General features: G+C 34.3%; 1 protein-coding gene across 2 annotated transcripts in view; it reads left to right on the top strand.

The window, feature by feature from the left end:
• Positions 1-12846: 12846 nt before the first annotated feature.
• LOC110030348 overlaps positions 12847-24462 on the top strand; it is a 53260-nt gene continuing 41644 nt past the window's right edge. For both annotated transcript variants that reach the window (XM_020733020.1, XM_020733019.1), the window contains exons 1-5: positions 12847-13073; positions 13150-13251; positions 13332-13446; positions 13921-14036; positions 14431-14619. In XM_020733020.1, coding sequence (XP_020588679.1) covers positions 12949-13073; positions 13150-13251; positions 13332-13446; positions 13921-14036; positions 14431-14619 — 647 coding nt within the window. In that variant the 5' untranslated portion in view covers positions 12847-12948. The remainder of the gene's footprint in view (positions 13074-13149; positions 13252-13331; positions 13447-13920; positions 14037-14430; positions 14620-24462) is intronic.

The following is a 24462-nucleotide window of genomic DNA, read 5'->3' as shown; positions in this document are numbered from 1 at the left end:
GCATGCTATCTAGCAAGGAGTGAATGGGAGCTGGCTTTCTAGGTAAGGAAATGAGAATATGACAAAATGATATGCTATCATTGTTTTATTAAGTGAATAGAATCATCTACAAGTTTGATCTTTAAGAGTGGTTAAGGAAACTTGAATGATGATTGCATTCAAATCTTGGTTAATATGCATAATGATTTTGCAATGATTGATAAACTCTCAAGATTTGAAGGATCCATCACAATGATCTACATTAGACATCTTGTATCTCACTATAATTGGATTTTTAATAATTTTAATAGGTTGAGGTAAAGGACTCCTAGAAATTGCATCATCAAGAAGTAAGTTGAATCCTATCTATCATAAAAATTCTTCTTTAATGAAATGTCCCAATTCACCTCATATGGTATCATGAAGAGTGCTACGAGGCATGCTCAAACCAAGCCTACCAACTTTTTGGAGAGTTGAAAGATAGCCCAGCAACGCAAAAGTAATGAGTTGAATTAATAGCGTAAAAATATCTTAATTTAATTGCCATGAAAGAATAATTTATACTTAAAGATATAAAGACTTTACATGAACATCCATTGTGTTATTTATTTTTTGCTTATCACTAATTCCCTATTATGTTATGATTGATAATAGCCTCTATAAATCAAGATTTAAATGTTCTAAGATTTGATTTTATCGTTCATGCATATGCAATTCTCAAACAATAGGTCGGAGGTTAGACTTCTATTCAGTTATGATACACATGATTAAAATTTTGGTTCCCAAATAAACTATTGTTAGAGAAAAAAAAATCTTTTATTAAGGATAGATGTTGTGAGCACATTGGAACATTTTTCTCATAAAAGACGTCATATTATTGTGTGTTAAAATTTTAATTAAATTATATTCATGAATGAATAATAATCCACTAATCAATGGCGACTCTTAAAAAAATATAATTAACTTCTAATTAATTAATAAATCATTGATAAATGATTAATATAATTGAAAACAGTAATCAAGTAAATTAAATTAAACCAACTTATTTAACTCCTAAAAGAAACTGTCAAATAGTGTCCAAATCTTGAGAAAACCTGAGAAAGAGTTGGGAGGGCATCTCACAGTTAATTACAACTCTTTAACATTGATGCTAAGTAAAAACTCGATTCATTTATGTCTTCCAATCTGGTATCTCTGGATTTGCATCTCGATTTTCCATGACTTAACCATTCTTCGAATGAACTCCTCAGCCCTTCTCCTCAACTTTTCATCCTCCTCCTCCTCCCCATCTTCTTCTCCATCTTCTCCCTTTTTAATATCTATAATATTAATCTCCATTTCATCTCGAGCCATTGCTGCCTTATCATGCTCTTCCACTTCATCATTGCAGGCTATCTCTTTCGTTTCATTGCAGACTCTCAGAGTTGTCGTTCGGCGGCCAAAGCTGAGCAGTAGAAGCAGCGCAACAATAAAATTGCAGATACAAAAACTCCATTCTGCAACATTTTGCTCTTGAGGGGCTTCGAAGAATGTAATTGCCATTTTGGCTGTTTTTATCTATATATTTATATATATATAGTGCGTAAATGCGTGTGGGAGAAGATAATCGGCGTAGAAATTAAGATTTGTTTATTTATTTTAAAAATAGTTTCTGGCTTTTATTTGTGCAAGTAGGCATTTTTAAGAGACTTACTGCGCAAGGAACAGTGACTATGCAGAAATAATAAGCCGATTAGAGTAATTTAAAATTAATTTAATTTTGAGCGTAAATTTGAAATTATACCAAATTGATTTCTTATTTGAGGTGATTCAATCGAAAATAACTAAAATTGATTTCTTATTGAGTTGGAGCTGACCTTTAAAATGGTTTTAATATATGCATTTCTATTTAATCAATATTTTTATTTTATACATAATTTTAAACTTTATAAGACATGAGAATATGAAATAATTTACCAAATAAATGAATGATTAATCAATCAAGACATAAAAAATTTTAAGCCATTCATGAGCTATTTTTTAAATAATAAGGAAGTGTATTAATGAACGTAATTGATTTAGCGGGTCATTGTCCTAATATTTTCAATTAAATACTGATTCCAGGATTTTTTTTTTTTTTTTGACAAAAATGTTATATCAAGATTTTTATTTGACCGGATGAAGTTTTGATTATATATTAAGCATTACAATCAAATATAGTAAATATATCATGATGTTGTTTTTTTTTTACTTTATTATAGTTAAAATCAACATATAGGAACAGAGGTTGTAAGATTACATTTTATACCCTGGTAATTAGTAAAGTAGGTACAACATAGAGTATTTTGGTTCATACATAATTATAGGACTGGGGGCCTGAGATGACGTCCAACCGGGTAAGCCGAGGAACTTGAGATGGGCACAACCGGATTTTGAGCCGGGCAGCCACGAATCGGAAGCCTGATGGAATAACCAGTCATGTCATTACCTGGACTATCATGTTTGAATGGTGGATCCAGAAGTTCTTGACGACTACGGACGAATTTCATCATTCCCCCGACCTAGTTGTGGAATGCCAATTCATCAGCGCAAGGTTTGTACCAGTAACACTTTGGGAAGATGGCTGAATTCTGTTCGCTCAGGACTATTTTTCTTCCGACCAGTTAGAGTCGGTGGGCTAAATATGTTCCTTTGAACTGCCCCTGGTAGGTCTTGGACAGCTACATCATCTTCTTCGTTGGCCGCCAAATCTCTTTGAGATTCATGCTAAAATATTTTTGATTTACACCTAAAATCAAGAGTACAAATATAATCAAATAAAATAAATCATCATGCATATCATAAAGTAACATGTTATCTATATTTTTCAGAATGTTACAATTATAATCATTTTATAAAATGTGTTTTTAATCTTCAAGCAAGAAAATTATCCTTAAAGTGCAATAAATTCCTTTTTCCATGAAATGTAATCGTTGCCATCATCATCCACGACAGACAAATAAGCTTTCATGACACGAAGAAGATTAAGGTGAAGCTATGTATATTTATACCAAATTAATACAATCCCAAGCATATAAAGATCAAAGCAAGAACATGTCATTTGCGGGTTGTTTGGTAAGATTTTTTTTTAAAAGTATTTAATCACGGATTTTACTTAAATCCCGTCAAATACCAAATAAATGAAAATTTAATCCAATGATCCGTTATATAATTTTTTTTTCTGTTTCGTCTCTAAATCTCGCATTTCTTCTCGATTAGAGCGTAAATCCGAATTTAGTAAATTCGATTGAGAGGTATATAATGGATTTTATTCCGCCGTCGCTTACGAGGTTCGTCTCCGACGACACAGTGATTGGATTTATTGGATTTGATAAGTTCTATTTAACGTAAATCCTTGTTACAACCAAACATCATCTCGAAGTAGAGATGTGTCAAAACGTGAAAACTTAGAACAAAGTTGGGAAGGCTCTTAGAGTTCCTTAATTACAAAACTTATCTCATGCATCTATTCACATTGATACCAAACATCAACATTCATCAAAGAGTCCAAATGCAATGCTCTCTTAAGTCATATATGTACAACGATTTGAATATCTCAATCCACGAAGAATCTGCGAGACATTCTGCAACTTATGAAAAAAAAGCGAAAAACTCATGATGAATTAGTCACAAATTGGGATCTCAGAACTTGCTTCTCTTCCTTCCAAGCTTGGACCATTCTTTGTATGAATTCCTCCGCCCTTCTCCTCAATTGCTCGTCATCCTCCCCTTCGTCTTCCTCTACTCTGTCTTCCTTCTTAATGTCGCGGATAATGACCTCAATTTCATCTCGGTCCATAGTTTCCTTCTCATGCTTCTCAGTCTCTTCATCATCATCAACATTGCAGGCTGCCTCTTTCAGTTCAACGTCGACTCTAGCAGCTGCTGTTCCACGGCCAAAATTGAGCAGTAGAAGAAGAGCAACAATGAAATTGCAGAGGCAGAAAGCACCAAAAGACTCTGTTACAAATAAGGAGGAGAGCTCCATAGTATGATGAAACATTTTTTCTCTTTTTAGAGGTTCTGTAGAGCTTAACTACATCAGCTTCTTTCTTTGAGGGCTTATATAGTCTTCCGTAGCTTAAAAGTGTATGGAGGAAGACTTGATCTCATCTCATTAATTAAGAAAAAATATATCACAAATATTATTATACAGAGCTTCGGATTCGTCTGTTAAATGGAGTGGGCTTTGGATTATTTCAACACGTCTGCGAGTGATTGGGAGTTGGCTTGGTCAGAACTTCTCAGGCAAGGAAATGGGGCTACTAAAATTGTTGTGTTTGTTAGAATGGAATTTTAATTTTATTTTGAATTGATTTTAACTTTACTATAAATTTAAAAATTTTGATATGATATAAATAAAAATGTAATAAAGGATATAATATAAAGGTGTGTAATATTATTAACTATTAACCGAATATTCATATTTAAAATTAGATAAAGGTGGATTTCGAGTGGACTAGAAATATTCTAAACCAATAAAAATTTACATTTGAGCATGATGTACATAATTATTGATGCATCACAAAAAATATATCTTTATCAAATTTGAATATTGAGATTGGAAGCATTCAATATCATATTAAGTGCCTTCTACAAATGCCTTAATAAAAGAAAAATACAAATTTATTCTAAACCAAAAAAAATTTACATTTGAGCATGATGTACATAATTATTGATGCATCGCCAAAAATATATCTTTATCAAATTTGAATATTGAGCATTCAATATCAAATTAAGTGCCTTCTACAAATGCCTTAATAAAAGAAACCCAATTAGTCTAGATCGAGTATTTGGAGTATAGTTAGAATATTTGAGATGTCAATTGAAGAATCAAATGGTTTTCAAATATCTAATTATCAAGAAGCTATCACTTATGGTCAAATTGAGCATCTCAATAAGATTAATCCGACGAGTGTATGAGTGCTTAATTTCAATATCATTAAGACTCCCAAATATTCAAAAAAATATCATATTATCAAGAAGATCACTTCGAGTCATCTGATGGAGTGGTCTAAATTCAAGCAATATTTGTGTATTAGGTCATTTTTAAAACCTATAAATAGACTCACATTCTTTTCATCTTGAGGGAAATCTAAACTTCAATGACAATACTCAATGGAACTCTAAGGCCTAGAAAATTCTTGAGTTTGACTTGCCTAAACGGGCTCATTGTTCAAGTTTGGGTGTAATGCAAAATTGTGCGAATATAGAACTAGTCAAACCAATCTGAACTTTGAGGGGAAGAATTAACGGAATGCAGCGTTTCTCTTATCAGGGAAATCTAAACTTCAATGATAATACTCAATGGAATTCTAAGGCCTAGAGAATTCTTGAGTTTCAATTGCCTAAACGGGCTCATTGTTCAAGTTTGGGTGTAATGCAAAATTGTGCGAATATAGAACTAGTCAAACCAATCTGAACTTTGAGGGGAAGAATTAACGGAATGCAGCGTTTCTCTTATGCCACACAAAGCTAATAATGGATCATCCAGTTCAATTGATGAGACAAAATACATTGATTCTCTATATGCCTCCCACGCAACTCTTGGGATGGAATCATACAAACTTCTAAAGCTTTGATCAATTAGAAATCAAAATCGCATCACATAATAGGAACCCACTGATTAGAGAAATATGGAGCAAAAAATCAAATAGAAGCATGATAAACAAAATTCCAAAAAAAAATCACGCCAAGATTCAATGTGAAATAAACCCTAGAACATAAAATAATCACGAAGCCACACCACCAAGAAATTTCCACTACGAAGAACCAGAAAATTGTACAATTACTCACTCTCTGATCTTCTCTCTACGATAAAAAAAATTTACGAGAAATATGGAACAAAAAATCAAATAGAAGCACGATAAACAAAATTCCAAAAAAAATCACGCCAAGATTCAATGTGAAAAAAACCCTAGAACAGAAAATAATCATGAAGCCACACCACCAAGAAATTTCCACTACGAAGAACCAGAAAATTGTACAATTACTCACTCTCTGATCTTCTCTCTACAATAAAAAAAATTTACATATCTTCGCTCCAAACCTTACATGTCGATCTCACAAAAGAAATTGCATGTCGTAATTCTCCTCCTCCACTCTTCCCCGCTTCATGATAAACCTATCAAGAAGATTACAAGTGAGAACCACATTCTACTTTGCTCCAATCGCGAACTCAAGAACTAAACAAAATGAACTTGTGAGATGGCGCATTTATTATGCATGCTCGAGCAGAAAAAATTGTGTAGAGCATCCAACCGAAGAAGCTAAGCCCGGTTGCGGCATAATTACGCCGCTCGGTGTAGCTACGCCCTGCAATTGTTTCTTTCGTCCGGTGCTGCTCATGACTGTCAGTGCATCCAAGCTAAGTTACATCTTTCCTATGGTTGGATCGAGAGTTTCCTGATCTAGACAACATCCACTTTCGACGCATTTCAGTCATATATATGACAGTAATACATGCGTAAGAAGAATTTCGAATGCTAAGTTACACCTTTTTAGTAGTGTTTACGCATTAACATAAATGATTTAGCGGTTCATTGTCTGAATATGTTCAATTAAATATTGAGTTTTAAATTTCTTGTTCAAATATAATCAATTATATAAATAAATGAAACTCTCTTTGAGATATTTAATTTGATTATAAGTTTGTTGGCCTTGAATTTACTATTGCGGAGAAGCTAGAGTGTGTTTGGTTTTTGCAGTTTTGTAACAGTTGTATTACAGCTAATCCTGAACAAATGAACTTTCTGTCCTTATAGTATATTGGTGTTTATAACAAATCAATCATGCTAGTATATTTTATATTTGAAAGCAAATATTCTGTCTGAAAATTACAAAATAAAAATAGACACTTCACTAAAAAGTGAATAAGACAAAAATTTTAAAAAATATAAATAACAATTAATAATATGATAATATTATTTTTAAAATGCACTTGATTAATGTCGCGAGATAATTCGTTTTCCAATGAAAATCTTCACGCCTGATCACTATTGACGGTGGAATTCTCGAACTCATCTGCCCACCTAAAGTAATTATAGCTTTCTGTTCTTCTCCTTGGACACCTATAAAACTGTCTCACGTAGCTTTATGGTTGTTGCAAAGTAAACAGAGAACATTATAGTTCACAGTAGCAGTACAATGCTCTAAAGATATCTGAAGTCCTCGAGCTCAACTTTTCTGAATGTTTAAAACAACAGAACACAAACCCTTATATGCAATATTAGTAATAAAGAATAATATAAATACTCAATACAAGTTTTATGAAACTGTGAGATCTCATAAAACAAAATATAAACTAATGAATCTGTCATCACAAGAAGACAATACACATTATAAAAGAAAGGGTTTTTGATTGTTTTTACACCACGTAATACCGAACTTGTATGTGTTACGTATGCATGTAACTTCAAAGGCTGTCCAGAAGAACCATAACAGTTATACGACTGAAAAAGAAGAGGTACTTGGTTCACAACATATGCATACATATCAATAACCAATAACAACATGTATGCCATCAAAAAGAACCCATAAGCTCGAACATTTTATCATAAACCTCCAAACAAAAAAATAAAATATGCAATGAAAAATTACATTACATATTGTGCCCATCGTTGCCTCACAGGCTATCCAAGTGGAAGAAATACTTTCTACAGAATTGTAAATAAAAGATAACCTACATTAAGATTCAAAATGAACATCATTGCATAAACCATTAATAGAATAAACAATTAACATTTTCACAACACATTGCAAATAAAATATCAAATATGACATCCAGAATTTGCTCCATTCAACTACCAACGATTGCATCTGTAGTTCACTCTCTCAACTCTACATCTCCCCTGCACCTTTCTCATCTTAATTGCAAGTTTCAAAAAAATCACTTTCAGCCGGCGATAAAGATTATTCTAGGCGATATTCATATGCTTCAGCAGGGACTTGTGAATTATCTTCATCAGCCTTATTGAATTCAATATTATTGCATGAAGGATGACACCGAATGTAGTTGTGGAGAGTAATTCTAGCGACCACAATTTGCACATGTTTACGAAATAGATAAGTCGACATATCTTGTTAAATAACTCATTTTTTCTTTCAAACTCTGAATGACATTTCAATGACACCGCATAAAGATGAGTGTCTCTTGTTAAACATTTCTTTCCTACCCTGAGTGTCATTGTTAGCTCTTTCAAAATCATGAATGTGGTATTTAGTATTAATAAATGATTCAAGTAATCCTCTTTGTAAAGGTTATCTAACATTGGCCAAATAAAATTTATCTAACATAAATATAATACTTAGTATTGCAATGAAAATTCTTTCTTATTTGTTCAAAATCAAACAAACATGGGTTGAGCACGAAAAGTTGTATTTCTGAGTTCTTGTGGAAAATTTGAATATGCGGTTATTGTATGCTCTACCTTCTCAATTGGCCATATCAAAAGTAAAACACATGTTAAAGTCACAGACAACCATGACATTCTGTGTTGATGATCTGCATTGCCCGATGAATGTGAATTTCTCATTATTCAACACGTGCATCCATGTGTGTTCTATCGATCACTTTAATACAATCCTAAATCATTTAACAAGGATATCTGAATTAATATGTTCATTTGAAATTAGAAAAATATGAATTAATTGAATTACCATAAAAAAATGACATATACCGTTGTTCCAGTAAAATCTCATTGGGGGTCCTTTAGAATGTTGAGTCCTTGTGTTTGATAACTTTTTATGATAAACTGACCAAAACATTCAACCTAATTGAAAAATATATAATGATTGTTCCAGATGAGTATTGCAATCGTTTCATGGTTTATCTCATAAAATCATTTTGTGATAAAATATAAAGTGTTATAACTACCACCTCTCTGGAAGTCATCCTAGTGGAGCCATGAAGTCCATAATTTTGATGTAGTTTTTTTAAAAGATTGATGTATACGAGCTGTGTCATAAGAAACTTATTATTAAAGAATGATACTTTATTTCCTCCAATAGATTTACATTAAAACCATTGTCATGTCATTGCTAATGTACCAGTTGAGGTGGAATTAATCAGTATATTATTTAATCAGCTTGTTTTGTTTCAAATTTGATTATTAATAATTTTAATTATTTGTTTCCAACATCTTACAAGTTGATTTAAAATTTCAATGAGTATAAATTGTATTAAGAAAATGGATTATGGTGAGATCACTTAAAAAAATTTTACTTCTATATGGTCAAATAAAAAGGGGCAATGTCGATGCATCATTATCATTTGAAAGATTTAAAACCCCATCCTCAATTTATACTTATGAAAACTCATATTTTCTTCAATTAAAAAGATACATAGATAATTAGCTATCAGGTTTCTAATATGACTCCATGAAACAAATTTATCATGGAGCCAAAATTTTCACATTTTGTCATTGGGATGCTTGATCTCAAGCATGACAATGAATACTTCAAAAATAAAAAGAAAAATGTTTTTAGCATTATTGAATCCAAATTTGTCCTTTGAACTGTGCCCAAGGAAAAGAGTCGAATTTCGAGGGGAGGAGAAGGTAAGGGAGAGAAAGAGAGAGGGTTGCCTCATCGGGGGTGTTGACCTGATTTTTGGTGAGGTCTGTTTCCCTTTCTAGGGCATAGGATCTAGCCTTAGGACTTTGCATCGGACAATTAGAAAATTCAAGTCACTTCTAAGAACCCACACCAATAAGAATACATTTTGTACCCCTAGTAAAGTAGATACAACTGAGAGTATTTTGGTCAATACATAATTATAAGGTCAGAAGTCTGAGATGACATCTGGTTGGGTAGACCAAGGAACCTGACACGGGCACAACCGGATTTTGAGCCGGGCGGCCACACGTCGGGAGCCTAATAGAATGACCTATTGGGTCATTACCAGGGTGATGGTGGTCGAAGGGTGAACAGGAGGTTCCAAACAACTGCATTATATCCGGGTGGATTTCATCATTTGCCCGCATAGTTGAGGAATGCCTACGAATTCATCAACATAATCTCGAAATAGAGACATGTCAAAACGCGAAAACTTAGAACAGAGTTGGCAAGGCACTTACAATTCCTTAATTACAAAACTTACTCATGCATCCATTCACATTGATACCAAGCAAGAACATTCATCAAAGAGTACAAATGCAATGCTCTTTTAAGTCATATATGTACAACGATTTGAATATCTCAATAAGAATTTGCGAGGCATTCTGCTACTTATGAAAAGAAAAAGGAAAAACTCATGATGAATTAGTTACAAATTGGGATCTCTGAACTTGCTTCTCTTCCTTCCAAACTTCGACCATTCTTTGTATGAATTCCTCCGCCCTCCTCCTCAATTGCTCCCCAACCTCCTCTTCTTCGTCTTCCTCCACTCTGTCTTCTTTCTTAAAGTCGCCGATAATGACCTCAATTTCATCTTGGTCCATAATTTCCTTCTCATGCTTCTCAGTTTCCTCATCATCATCGACATTGCAGGCTGTCTCTTTCAGTTCACCGTCGTCTCTCGAAGCTGCTGTTCCACGGCCAAAATTGGGCAGTAGAAGAAGAGCAACGATGAAATTGCAGAGACAGAAAACACCAAAAGACTCGGTTTCAAATATGGAGGAAAGCTCCATAATATGATGAAACATGTTTTTTCTCTTTTAAGAGGTTTTGGAAAGCTTAGCTACATCAGCTTCTTTCTTTGGGGGCTTATATAGCCTTCCGTAGCTTAAAAGTGTATGGAGGAAGACTTGATCTCACTTAATTAATTAAGAAAAAAAATATATCATACATATTCTGTAGAGTTTATACTTAGTCCACGAGTGATTGAGAGCTGACTTGGTCAGAACTTCTAAGGCAAGTAAACGGTGCTACTAAACTGCTGTGTTTGTTGGAACGAATTGAAATTTTAATTTTATTTTGAGTTGATTTTAAGTTTAGTATAAGTTTAAAAGATCTCTAGCGATTTCGAATTTTTTCTCAGCCAAATTTTGATGCGAGATACAAAATAATATAATATAAGGACGTTAGAATACAAAAGTGCGTAATATTAAGTATTAATGATATATTAATATTTAAAATTAAATACAGGTGATTTCGAGTGGACTGGATATGAAGTAACTTTTAGTTGATCCTGCTGATTTGACTCAAATTAGTTTTGATTTTGAGATCAATTTGAGTAAAAAATATGAAGTTATTTTAAAACAAGAGAAATTTGCATGTGAGTATGATAGACATAATTATTGATGCATCACCAAAAATATATAGTTTTATCAAATTTGAATCTTGAGATTGGAAGCATCAATATCAAATTAAGGTCCCCTCTTCTGATCATATTCTTATACATCTCCATTTCATTTAATGAAAAATTCATCTTCTTTGTGAATATTTTATTTTGATTGTCTGAGAACCCGATACCAAATTTATCTGTATCATATTCAATAAAGGTGCACCTAAAAAGTTTTGAGTCAAGCTTACTCTTGGACCCATCATCAATATATATTTCAATTATAAGCATGCCATATTATATATTACATGTAAGATCTCAAATTCAAGATCAAGAGGTGCCATCGGTTCCATCACTAATATTACTATGTACTATAATCACACAATAATTTATGTAATTTACATTTAATATTTCTCTATTAGAGGAGTGCTTTCTCATGGAGGAGATTTTGTCGTTTGCATGATTCGATTCGCTCAAAGTTCTTGGGTTGCTCAAGCTGCATGGAGCTAGATACGATCAATCACGCAACAAGTTGGATATGGGCAATTTGGGATAGTTTACAACGGCCTTGTTTGAGAGTGCTTTATCATTTTAGGGCGTTTGTTTAAAGGTAAGTTGTGGATGATTAAATATAATCCTCATTGAATACAAACTTTTCTACATGCTTTTCAACACTATGAGCTAAAATAAAAAGTTAATATACCCCTGAAGTTTGAGCCATTATTCTGTGCGGACTTGCGGTTGTGTCCGCTGTTCAATGAGAATTTTTTTTTTAAAAAAATTAAAATTCGGGCCCACTGACATACACTTTTGTTGGTTCACCGTACGCAGTTCTTCGTACTATGAACGTACGTAATAATTTTTCAAGAAGGAAAAAATTTATGTACGTAAAGTAGAGCTACATGCATAATAACCCCTGCTTCAATAAATTTCTCGTTAGCTAGGCACAATGAGAAGTTCAAGGTGAAAAATGAGGATAAAATTATTGAAGTATGTGCGATGGGATGCTTTTTCGTGTTGTGTGAGTGAAATCAAGCCAAACCGGGAGCTTTGGGCAGCACAGGAGCTTCTCCCGCGGTGGAAATGGTGGCCACAGAGGCGGCGGAGGCTATTTTGGATATTTCTATTTTCCACAGGCGGAACACGGGCGGTAGGTTCGAAGCGGTGGAGTTGTCTCGTTCTAAAATGGCTATGAAACACCTTTGTGATTGATGCACCATGGGGGAGGGAAGATGCCAAACAGACTGGAATCATATTTTCACCATTTTGTGGTTGACGCCAAGATTAGCTTCATTAATTGGATTTGAGATCAAATTTGAGTTTGAGCTCAATCCTACAATTATAAATTAACTTACAAATAAATTTATATCTTATGAAAGTAAATTATAATTCTCATTCAAATATTTATTGTAATAAAGCAATTAAAAATTATATTAACAATATTAAATATTAACATGATAGAAGAAAATTATATATAGTTTTTAAATAATTGTAACAATTTTATAATTAAGTTTGTAAATTACATAAATTTTAAATATATTATTTACGCAACGCACGAACGGGTCCGAGCCAACACAATTCGGCTTCTTCTTCTTCCTTCGCCACAAAGCTTCTTCGCGCGGGTCGGCTTCTTCTTCCTTCGCCACAAAGCTTCTTCGCGCGGCCAGAGCACAGCGTGAGCCTTATTACAGGCTTCAGAGAAATCAATTCATCGGTACAGTATAACCATCATGTGGGTCGAAATTCTCTGTGGGATTGTTGTATACAAGATTTTCCGGCGATTCTTGCTTGGCGAGGTTGAAGTCCCCGACTTTGACGCCGGCAGCTCCAACCTCTACTTCGCCGTCGCCAGCAGGTTCTTGAACGCTATTTACGCTGTTATTTTCGCCTGATTGTGAAGTTTACCTCTTGAATCGACTCGTTTCACTTAGGCTTGAGAAGATTTATGGTGGTAAAGCGTATGTCGGACTTAGGATTCCCGATCCGGAGACCAGTTCTAGGCAGCACATCGACGTTGTTCTGGTTACGAAGAGGTTAGGGCTTCTTGGTTCTGTAAAGCCCCCCTTTATTTTTTATCTCAAGCATAATCGGTGAAATAATATTTCTGTCTCAGGGAAGTGATGGTGGTTGCTGTTAGGAACTTCTCGGGTTTTGTGTTGGTCGGAGATGGTGGAGACTGGGTTTGCACTAAAGACAAGAAACATAAGCCCGAAACTTTTCCTGATCCGGTGAGGTTTCCATGTTCAAACATTGCTTCTTTTCCGCATGAAGTTGAACTCATTTCGATAGATTTTTGTTAGAACTCCAGTTAGAACTCCAGAATAGTTTGGATATTTATTATGGTTTTTTTCAAGCAAAATAAAGAGTCCAGATTAACAGGTTTCAGTTAGTAATGTATAAATGTTGGTTCACCCTTTTTTGTTGGGTTTGATTCCTGTCTTGATTTTGCTAATTTATCTGCTTCGTGGTTTCCGAGTTTTTGTTGATTTATACTCTTTGTGGTTTTTCTCTTATTGTGATCTCAAAAGTTCAAACCTACCTCATGTTTTCTTTTTCCAAAATAACATTGCTTAACTTTATTTAATACTTACTCAGCCATAATGGATGTTTGCACACTTATTGATTCCCTACTAATTGCTTTTGAAATATTGTTATTTCTTGGTGTTGGTAAGAGTTGATTTTTAATGTGCCTCTAATGCTAGGTTTTAGAAACTGCAAGGCAAGTTGAAGTTCTTCAGTCTTATTTGGAGCTACGGGGAGTATCTTTACCCAAAGGGTGTTTGAGTGCCAAAGTTATTCTCCCAAATCCAGAGTGCAGGTAAAGCTAGCTAGAACAAGTCTGTAATTTTCACCAGTTAAGCTAAAAATTAACGAAGTAGACTGTCAGTTTGATTCTTCAGGATTTAAATCAAAGGGTGTTTGATTGAAACTATTTTTTCCTTATTAACTATACTTATTTTGCTCTTAAAATCTATGCCTTCTACTCTCTACTCATGTTTCTTTTTGTCATATTTGTAATTACTTTGTAATATGGAAAATACTATAATAGAATACAAGCAATATATTTTATCACAAAATCTTTTATATTTCACCCACCCTTCTTCTCCTCATAGAAAGCATTGGGCTACATAATACATGTTTTTCATTTTGTAATTTTGTATTTTGGCGTCAATTCAATGAAAATTATTCTGAGAACTTCTTACATTCACCAGGCCAGCTTATTCTATTGCTTTTCAGCCGGAGGTTGTTTCTTTTGACAAATGGGTGGGACTAAAATCAGATGTAAAACCTGGGATTTTTTCTTGGATCAAAGATGTTTTCCCTGGGAGCAAATGTGAAGCACAGGATGACTGTTTCCAAAAGCTTCACTTTATTTTAAACACAGCTCCAAAGTGGGACAGGTATTAGATCTAAATTTATCTTGCTATTTTGAGAATGTGTTATTTAAAGCTTCTGTTGTGGAAGGTTTAGGAAGGTTGAAAGCTTTGGCTGTGTTTCTGATTCAAAGCCTTTTCTTGGATAATATGTTTGGCAGTATTTTCCTTGGCTTCTGCTTGTTTGGCCTTTCACTTTAAAACTATGAAATTGCTGTAGACTTCGTTGCATGGAGAACATCCGTGAGAAGTTTTAGTTTCCGGCGATTGATTTTTTTCAATGAAAATTTGAGCTTATTTTAGGCGTTGGTGTGGTGTTGTGGTTCTATGCGAATGATTATTTACTTATTTATTTTTTTGTGGTCTGAGTGGTGCTCTGTTGTTTTGCTGTTTGGACTTATCGAGCAAAAGATGGCTGTTTTCTTTATTTCCTGGTATGGTTGCGCCAATTATTTGTTTTTCAGCTCCTGAAGACTGCAGATGAAGAAAGGAGTATTTCTGATTGATCCATTTTTTTAATTCATAGGATTCTTGAATCAGCAATTTATAAGGAAGTGTTTGTTCCAGAGGTGTGACTGATGGAGTGTTGGCCGATGTTTAGAATTACTGGACATCCAAATTTGGAATTTAAATTAACAAAAAGCTTGAAAGTTGTGATTGATCAGTTTTATTTTTTTTATTTTTTTTTTAAATTTTTTTATTAGTCCCTAGGATTCCTGAATCAACAACTTTTACAGAAGAGTTTGTTTCATACGAGTGCCTGGCTGACGACTGCGTTGGTAGCTTATGTTTAGAATTATTACTAGTCCAAGGGGCCCATCATATATTAACCTATTATTTTGAATTCATGGGGACTGAGTCGAATAATAAGATCATTCATCAACCTTGAAGGCCGGTTTGGATGAAAGAACTGTAATTGATGTACCTTTTAAATTTAAGGAAGGGGTAACAAATTTTGCCCTATACTATATCAAATTATATTATGTATTTTAAACTATCTCTACAATTTAGGGCTTTTACTACTAAGATCAATGAAATTGCAATACTTAGAAATTTGTACGAGGCACTGCATATACTAAAATGGAAGGACATCTTTGGAGAAATGAGTACTCTTAAGAAAGATGTTACCTGGGATGTTATTAATTCTCTAAAACAAGAAAGTCGGCGTTTTATATGAAATGTACACTTAGTAATGAAATTGATGGATACAAAGCATGTTAGTAGCCCTTGTTTTCACTAAAAATTATGGATAGGTACAAGTAAACATTTGCTCCAGTTTCAAAGTTGAATAGTATTCAGAGCTTATTATCTTTACTTGCAAGCCTAAGTAGGGAGCTTACTTAAGTTGCTGTAAATGTGTACAGCAAAAATGCCAACACAAATCTCAATGGATTGAGCGACTACGAGGGAGTATCAGGATAGTGAAGTCCCGTGCAAAAGCGCGGTAAACTCGTCAAGCGGTCTGTCGACCACATGGCAAAATCAACCCACTGATCATTCATCAATTGACCATCAACCGAATGACTGGACGATTTTGATCGATCGATAGTCGATCCCTCAAAGAAACCAATCTAATATATATGGTCGATCGACGTAGCCGATCGAACCCAAAACACCCGATGATCGACACACTTTGTATTTTCTGTATTATAATGTAATTTTCTTTTGACAGACACGTCGATTCTGTTATTTGGGCGGTTATAATAACTGTTTCCTCCTTTTTAAGTAACTGTATTTTGAGACCCTTATAAGTAGGTGGTCATGACTTAAATGAAAGACAACATTCTCTCGCTCTCGACTCTATCTCTCACTCTCATCTCTAACTCTCGGGACGTGTTCACGAGAAGACACTTTAGTATTCAACAGTAAAAAATACCTGTTGAATTGAAAACATGAAATGCAAATTAAGATTCTTTTGAAATTCATTCAACAAAAAAAAAAGTTTGTAAGTCGAACAAATTCCTCTATTTAAAATAATAAACACGAGCTTGGTTCACTAGATACAGCTCTACCATAAGTAGGATACAAATAAGGTTGATCATATATGTTTCTTGAAATTTGGAGTTTAGGGTAACATGTCTATCTAATTATATATGTTGATGATGTTATGATAATATATAAGATCAACAAATGAAAAGAGAAGTTCAAGTAGGAATTTGGGATGAAGGATTTGAGAAATAAATATTTTCGTGGAATGGGATTTGCTAGTAATAACAAATGGTATTTCCCCCCCAAAAAAATATGCTCTTGATATGCTTAAAAATGCAAGATAATTAGGATGTCAATTTTTGGTTTCTCCACTAGAAAAAGATTGTAAGAAAATGGAAATGATGATGAATCAATTATTGATAAAGAATTATATCGGCAATTGGTAGGAAGGCTCATTTATCTATCACAAAATTGACCAAATATTCCATATATAATAAGTGTGGTAAGTTAGTCTATTCATTCCCACACTTAAAAGCATTTGAATTTTATAAATGATTTATTGAAACTCCTTAAATGAATTTGAAAAGAGGCTTAGGGCTGTTTGGTTGGCTGAAAAATGAGTATACTGCATCTGAAATGCAAGGGTTTTGAAAATTTGGCTGTTTAGTTGACTGAAAAAGAAATTCAGTGTAAACTACAATATATTTCAAATGCAACTGGTAGTTCATTTTGAGGATATTTGAAATTTGTTAGATTTGGGTGCTTTTCAAATACATTGCAAATTGTGACGAATGGCGCAATTGTTGTAGCCACCAAGACCATCTACTGTACTTTCGGGCAGTATTTGCCCTCTGACTGTTGTTTGTTGATGAGAGCCATTGCCGCTACCACCCAGTTTTTTGTCGGTCCGCCATTGTCTTCGTCGCCTGTAGTCACCAACAACTGCTAAACTGGCACCTTTCATTCGCATGGTCGAACGCTTGCACTGCTGCAGCTTGCCACCACTGCTAGTATAGGCCTTTCGGCTGTCAGCTAGACGCCAGCACCAGGCTATTGCCCATCAAAGGCAGTTCACCTGCTGGTTATCTGCCTATCTCCTGCCATTGGCCACTAGACATCAACTGTGTTTTATTTTGATTTTATTTTTCTTCATACCAAACAAGAAAATGTGAACTCCTGGATTTCTTTTACCCGTAACTAAATTGCTCTAAAGTATTTCTAATGCACTGCATTTAAATTACAGTAGATTTTTTTTTACACTGCATTGCTTTTTTAGCAAACCAGTAGATCTTTGATGTTTCACAAAATACAAAAGAGAACATAGAAGGATATGCTGATGTGGATTGGGCTGAAAGTGAGGATAACAATTCTACCTCAATTTTTTTTGCACAAAATTGTAGTGGGATATTGTGTCATTTGGAGAAGTAAAGGACAAACACTGGTGTTTAGAAGTAGTGTTAAAGAAGAGTTTTGTGTCATTGTATGAAGGAGCTTGCAAAGTTACTTAGCTAGAAAGATTGGTGGAGGATTTACAAATGCATAATACATCTCCTAGAACCCTATGTAGTGACAACTCATACCCAGTCAATAGTGTAAATAATCTCTTTCAATATGACATCATAAAGCATGTAAAAATTGATCCCTTATATAAAAATAAATAGATTGAAGGGGTGGGATAAAACTATCTTTTGTTCGTACTACCTCAGAGCAAGTTGATGTCCTTAAATAATCCCAAACAAAAGAGCTTTCATAGGTATGCTGAGCAAGTTAAGAATGTTAAATATCTATTCCTTGATTCAATGGGGAGTGTTGGCAAATTTTAAAAAATATTTATTTCTGCATTGAGCTAATTTGGAATACAAGTCAGCAAATCAGGTAAGACTGTAGGCCATTTGAATTCAAAAGTTCACCAAGCAAATTTTATCAGCATGAAAGTGCCCATAACTGAAGGGTAAGTATGGGTAAATTAGAAAATAGTTGTAAACGAGAGATTGAGAATAAAAAAGAAAATAAAACCAAAGTTCTTCTGGTTTGGCTTATGTCTACACCCATAACTACATAAAGATCAAATAATTCAATAAGTTTTAAAAATATATATATGAAGAATTTTAAATCATATAAAATTAGTGATATGATAGAGATCTCATTTTGTTTATTTGAGAGATAGTGGTCACCTATTTCAAAGTGAGAGAGACATTTTTTTTTTCTATAACAATTTGAAGAACATCACTTTCAACTTGCAAGCACTTGAAGGACTCTTCTTGGATAACAACTATTTTTTCTCTGTTCTTCTCCTCTCTTTATTGCTTCTCCTTGTGGAGACTATACAATTGAGAATTATATTGGTTTATATAGGGAATTATTCATCCTTTAACATTAATTATTAACCACTATTAAATACTTCTCTAGTTTTCTTTGTAGATTTTATGGAAGCCTCCATTTAAGATACTTTGGCAACCTAGAATTAGGAATGCGGTAACCACTAATCTTGAAAATTAAAGATTAAATTTTAGCCCACATAATCAATAAAATTAAAGTTCAAACTTAACAAATCTCTTTATTTTTGCCTCTTCTACCGCAACTAGGGCTGTCAAAAAATCTCGTTCTTCGCGGACAACTTGCGTTCAATTCGTTGAGTAACCAATGTTCAAATTATTCGTTAAGTAAGCCGAATACGAATAAATTTTTAAGATTGAATTATAAATGTGTTGAACAAGAATAAGCTTTTATTTATTATAGTTCGGCTCGTTTTAGCTCAAAATAAGAAAATTATTTTGAAAGATCCCGTAAATAATGATGATTATATTTCATATTTGTTATAACTCTATATTTAGAGGGTTATAAATTATATGGGAGATCATAGGAATCTCTATTTATTTATTTCTTAATTAGAGAAGATTAGCTGTCTCTTATATTTGTTATTATTTCTTTCCTTGCCTACTGTATTTTGTTTTTATTGCTTTCCTTACCTGTAAGTCCTATAATGGACATTTATAACCCTCTTTGCATCAATAATAATAAGCCCTCTAATATTTTTCCACAGTTTTTATGGTATCAGAGCGTGGTTGAATATTTAGGAGTTGTTCGATCCTAAGCAATCCTCTATGCCTCGCTGCTCGATCCTGTCTCGCGAACTGTTTGACGCTCGAACCTAAGCGATCCTCTGTACCTCACCGCTCGATCCCGTCTCGCGAACTGTTCGACGCTCGATTCTGGAGAGTGTGATCTTGAAACTATTCAACGCTCGATCTTGGAACTGTTCAACGCTTGATCCCGTCTCACGAAAGTCATCTGCTTCGTTTGTACCGCTCGCCGCTCGATCTTGAACTATTCGACGCTTGATCTGTTCGCCTGGAGAGCGCGATATTGGAAAACGCGAAGGCAGCTATTCAATTCTCCGAAGGTGGTAATATTGTGATTCGGCGGAAGAATCTCGGGATTATCTAAAATGTCTGAAGTCACGTCTAGGACAAAGCAGCCTCTTCAGCCTTCTCAGTCTGAACCTCAGAGAAATACATCTGAAAATCATCCCATTCAGATCACTACAACTTGACTAAATGGTGATAATTTTCTTCGATGGTCACAATCTGTTCGCATGTATCTCCGAGGAAGAGGAAATATTGGATATATCATAGGTGATACTAAACAGTCTGACGTGAAAGACATAACTTACGTCATTTGGGATGCTGAAAACTCAATGGTAATGACATGGTTGGTCAATTCTATGACTGAAGAGATAAGTGCAAATTATTTGTGTTACTCTACAACTTAGGAATTATGGGATAATATTTCAGAAATATACTCTGATCTTGAAAATCATTCCCAAATGTATGAATTGACCCTACAACTTGGGAAAATTTGCCAAGGTGAGAATTCTGTGACAAAATATTTCAATTCTTTTAAGCGAATTAGGCAAGATCTGGACTTATTCAACGATCATGAATGGAAATCAAACGATGACGAGAACCAATATAAGAAGATAGATGATACTGACCGAATCTTCAAATTTCTTGCAAGTGTAACTGTTGAATATGATGAGGTCCGTGTCAAAATAATTGGAAGAAATCCCCTGCCTCCAATTGGTGAAATTTTTGCGGAGATAAGGTGAGAAAAGAGTCAGAGACATGTGATGTTGGGGAAAAAAAACTGCAGGCTCAACCGAGTCCGTGGAAGGATCAGCGTTGGCCATTTCTGAAGCTCAAGTAAACATGAAAACTTCTCACAACCAGCGTGTAAAAGACAAAAACAACCTGTACTATGACTACTGTGGAAAACCACGTCATACTCGCGAAAAATGCTGGAAATTGCATGATAAACCTCCTAATGGTAAGGGAAAAAAGGCTGGTGAACATAGCACCCCTACCACAAATGAAACTGAGTCATCTCTACTTATTAAACAACAATTAAGTCATCTTCTTAAACGGCTGAAATCTTGCTCATCATCTAATGCACCTATCGGTTCTATAACAAAAGCAGGTAGTAATCCTTTGGTTTTTCTAGGAAGTACCACTCCTTGGATCATTGATTCAGAAACCGGAGAAACCTTTGATCATATGACAAGCTGTTCTCAATTATTTGATTCATATTATTCATGTTCCGGTTCCGAAAAAATCAGAATTACTGATGACAGTTTTTCACCTATTGTAGAAAAAAGAAATGTTAAAATTTAAGGAAAAATCTCTTTGAAATCTTTTTTATATGTTCCAAAATTTACATGTAATCTTCTTTATGTTTGCAAATTGCCTAAACATTCTGATTATTCCATTTTTTTCTCTCCTTCCAATTGTGTTTTTTAAAACCGGAACTCGGGGAAGATGATTGGAACTGCTAGAGAAATAAATGGGTTGTACTGCTATGATGAAACTGATTCTGCGAATAAAACAACTCATGGATTAGGTAGTACAAGTTTAAGCTTTGACTATGATCAAATTATGTTATGACATAAAAGATTAGGGTATCCTAGCTTTCCATATCTCAAATTTTTATTTCCTAAACTATTTAAAAGTATTGATTGTTCAAAATTTCATTGTGAAGCGTGTAATTTATCTAAAAGTCATCGTGTCTCGTTTCCAATAAAACCATATTCTATTTCAAAACCATTTTATTTAGTGCATAGTGATGTTTGGGGCCCATCCAAAGTTAACACACTTTCTGGAAAAAAAAATGGTTTGTAACATTTATTGATGATCACACACGAGTTTGCTGGGTGTATTTATTGGAAAAAAAAATCTAGAGTTGAACAACGATTTAAAGATTTTTTTCATATGATTGAAAATCAATTTTAAACAAAAATTGACATTCTAAGAACGAATAAATGACTGTATTTCAACAAATATTTGAGAACATTTATTTTGGAAAAATGTATTCTGCATTAATCCACTTGTTGTGACACACCACAACAAAATGATATTGCTGAAAGAAAAAATAGACATTTACTCGAAGTTACCAGTACACTTATGTTTTCCATGAATGTTCCTAAATATCTTTGGGGTAATGCACTCCTCACCTTCTGTTATTTAATAAACAGAGTGCCAACTCGAGTTTTGAAATTTAAAACACCTTTACAAGTCTTAAAAAATTATTTTTCCACATTTAAAATAGCAGCTAATCTTCCTTTAAAAGTCTTTAGATGTGTTTGCTATGTGCATGTCTCAAATGTGTTTCGCTCTCTGAAAAATATATTTTTATTGGGTATGCTTCCAGTAAACGTGGGTACAAATGTTTTAATCCTGTAAAAAAGAATTTTTTTGAGAGCGTGGATGTCAAGTTTGTTGTGGATCACCCGTTTTTTCAAAATAATTTTCTTCAGAGGGAGAACTTAATTGAAGCAAAATAATTTTTGGGAAACTTTACTCATTTCTTTAACTAATTCTGATTTGGAAATTAGGGTCAGCACTACTAATCCTATTTTGCCGGATGTTACCTTATCAGAGACAGGGGGAGAAGTACTTCCAACAATCATAATCCTCAACATGAGATGCAGGTTTATACTAGGAAGAAATTCCATAAAGTTACTGCAGCCCAATTATTCCCTCAGCAGATGTTCAATCACCTTTGCCGAATAATGACCTTACATCTCAGAGTAACCTTCTCTCTTCTTTCACTCATTCTGAACTTGATCTTCCAATTGCTTTCAGAAAAGGAATCCGAACAAGCACGAAACATTCTATCACACAATACTTATCATATGAAAAACTATCAAAAAATCATAGAGCATTTGTGCCTTGGATTTCTAATATACTTGTTCCAAGAACTGTTCAGGAAGCATTAGGGGAACCGAGTTTGAAATTGACTGTGATAGAAGAAATAAATGCTCTTAAAAGAAATAACACTTGGACAGTCATTGATCTACCTAAAGACAAAAAGACGGTTGGGTGCAAATGGGTGTTCACGGTAAAGTTTAAAGCTGATGGAAGTGTGGAGAGATACAAAACGAGACTAATAGCAAAATAATTTGCTCAAACTCATGGTATTGATTACCAAGAGACTTTTGCTCCTGTTGCTAAAATTAACTCTATTAGAATACTTCTTTCTTTTGCAGTTAACTTCAACCGACTGTCGGTCAACTTTTTTTCGATTGATTAATTATGAAAATATGGTATATGAAAATAATTTTTGAGATTTAATTTAAGTATAAAAGATATATAGTTTGAGTTTTAAAAGTAGTATGTTTTAATTTTTGAAAAATGAGACCAAATGGATCTCATTAGTCTGATAGTTTGCATAATCGTGCCTGATACCGCGAATACTACACCCTCCCGAAAGATAAGTGTAGACCTCGGCGATAGACTCAAGCCTGCAAACTAAGAGATTTGTGACATCTGTTTGGACTGCGAACCTTTTATGTATGACCGAAAAGTTCTCCTATCTAATACAAAGATTAAATAAGATTTGTTTTACCTAGGTTCCAAGTTCACTATAAAGACAAGCCCCTATAGATAATTATATCTCAAATGACCGGGGTCATTGAGAAAACTCTCGATAATGATCATAGGTATTAGTTTTCAAGATTTCAAAAATTAGGCTTTCATGGTAGGACATGGAAAGACAAATGAGAGTGGCTCAGATATGAACAGTTTTTTCAGAAGTCCAAATGAAGGAACAGGTAGGGGATGTCACAGATCCTGAAGAGAATTCCCAGTGACTTCCCAAATTATCCTACTGTGTGGCTGCATTTTTAGAGATAATGTTATTCAATTGTTCAATCCTGCCGATTTTATTATTTGAGACTTACATTTACATAATACTCGATTATGCAAATAGCCCGCAGAAATAAGAGGGTTTACGTCATGTCACACGACAACCTCGAAATCAAAGACGGGTTAGGACTTACGCTGCACAACATGGTTGTACAGTAGTAGTGTTGACCTCATTTTTGGTGAGGTCTAGTCCTCCTCTTAGGATTTAGGATCTAGCATTAGGGATCTCCCTTTGACTATCTTAGAACCTTAGAAATGGGACCTGTCTCGTTTTAGAAATTCAACACACTTCTGTACTCTTTTGTGGTTTCGCGTGTGTGGTATCGACTTCTAGCACTTAGAATGATGAAACCAACATGAGGAAACTCAAAAGGGATTTCTATAGCGCCTTTTAAGATTTATGGTGGCCTTCTGCACAATTCACACTCCCGCGCGCACAAACTTCGCAATTCGGAGAGTCGACACGCCTGATCGCCACAATTCACATTGCTTGAACTGTTACCTGTTTAAGACTCAAATAAACTTTTTGAGACGATCGATAGCGGGTCGAAATTTTGTGGAATTTGAATTTTGACGTGTTTTTTGACCCGATTGTCAACGACATCGTCCGAGCGACCCCGGATGACAAAACTGACTGCACCGGCGCGTCTGGAGCATCGATTTTGCCTAGAGAGGACACCCATTTTGTTACGACGCCGCGCGCGAGTAAATCGCATGTGATTTAATATATAATAATATCACG

This window comes from Phalaenopsis equestris, unplaced genomic scaffold (assembly GCF_001263595.1).
Source record: "Phalaenopsis equestris unplaced genomic scaffold, ASM126359v1 Scaffold000703, whole genome shotgun sequence".
In the NCBI taxonomy this organism is placed as follows: Eukaryota; Viridiplantae; Streptophyta; class Magnoliopsida; order Asparagales; family Orchidaceae; genus Phalaenopsis; species Phalaenopsis equestris.
The sequence above is the reverse complement of the archived record's forward strand: the minus strand, read 5'-3'. Positions and strand labels throughout refer to the sequence as shown.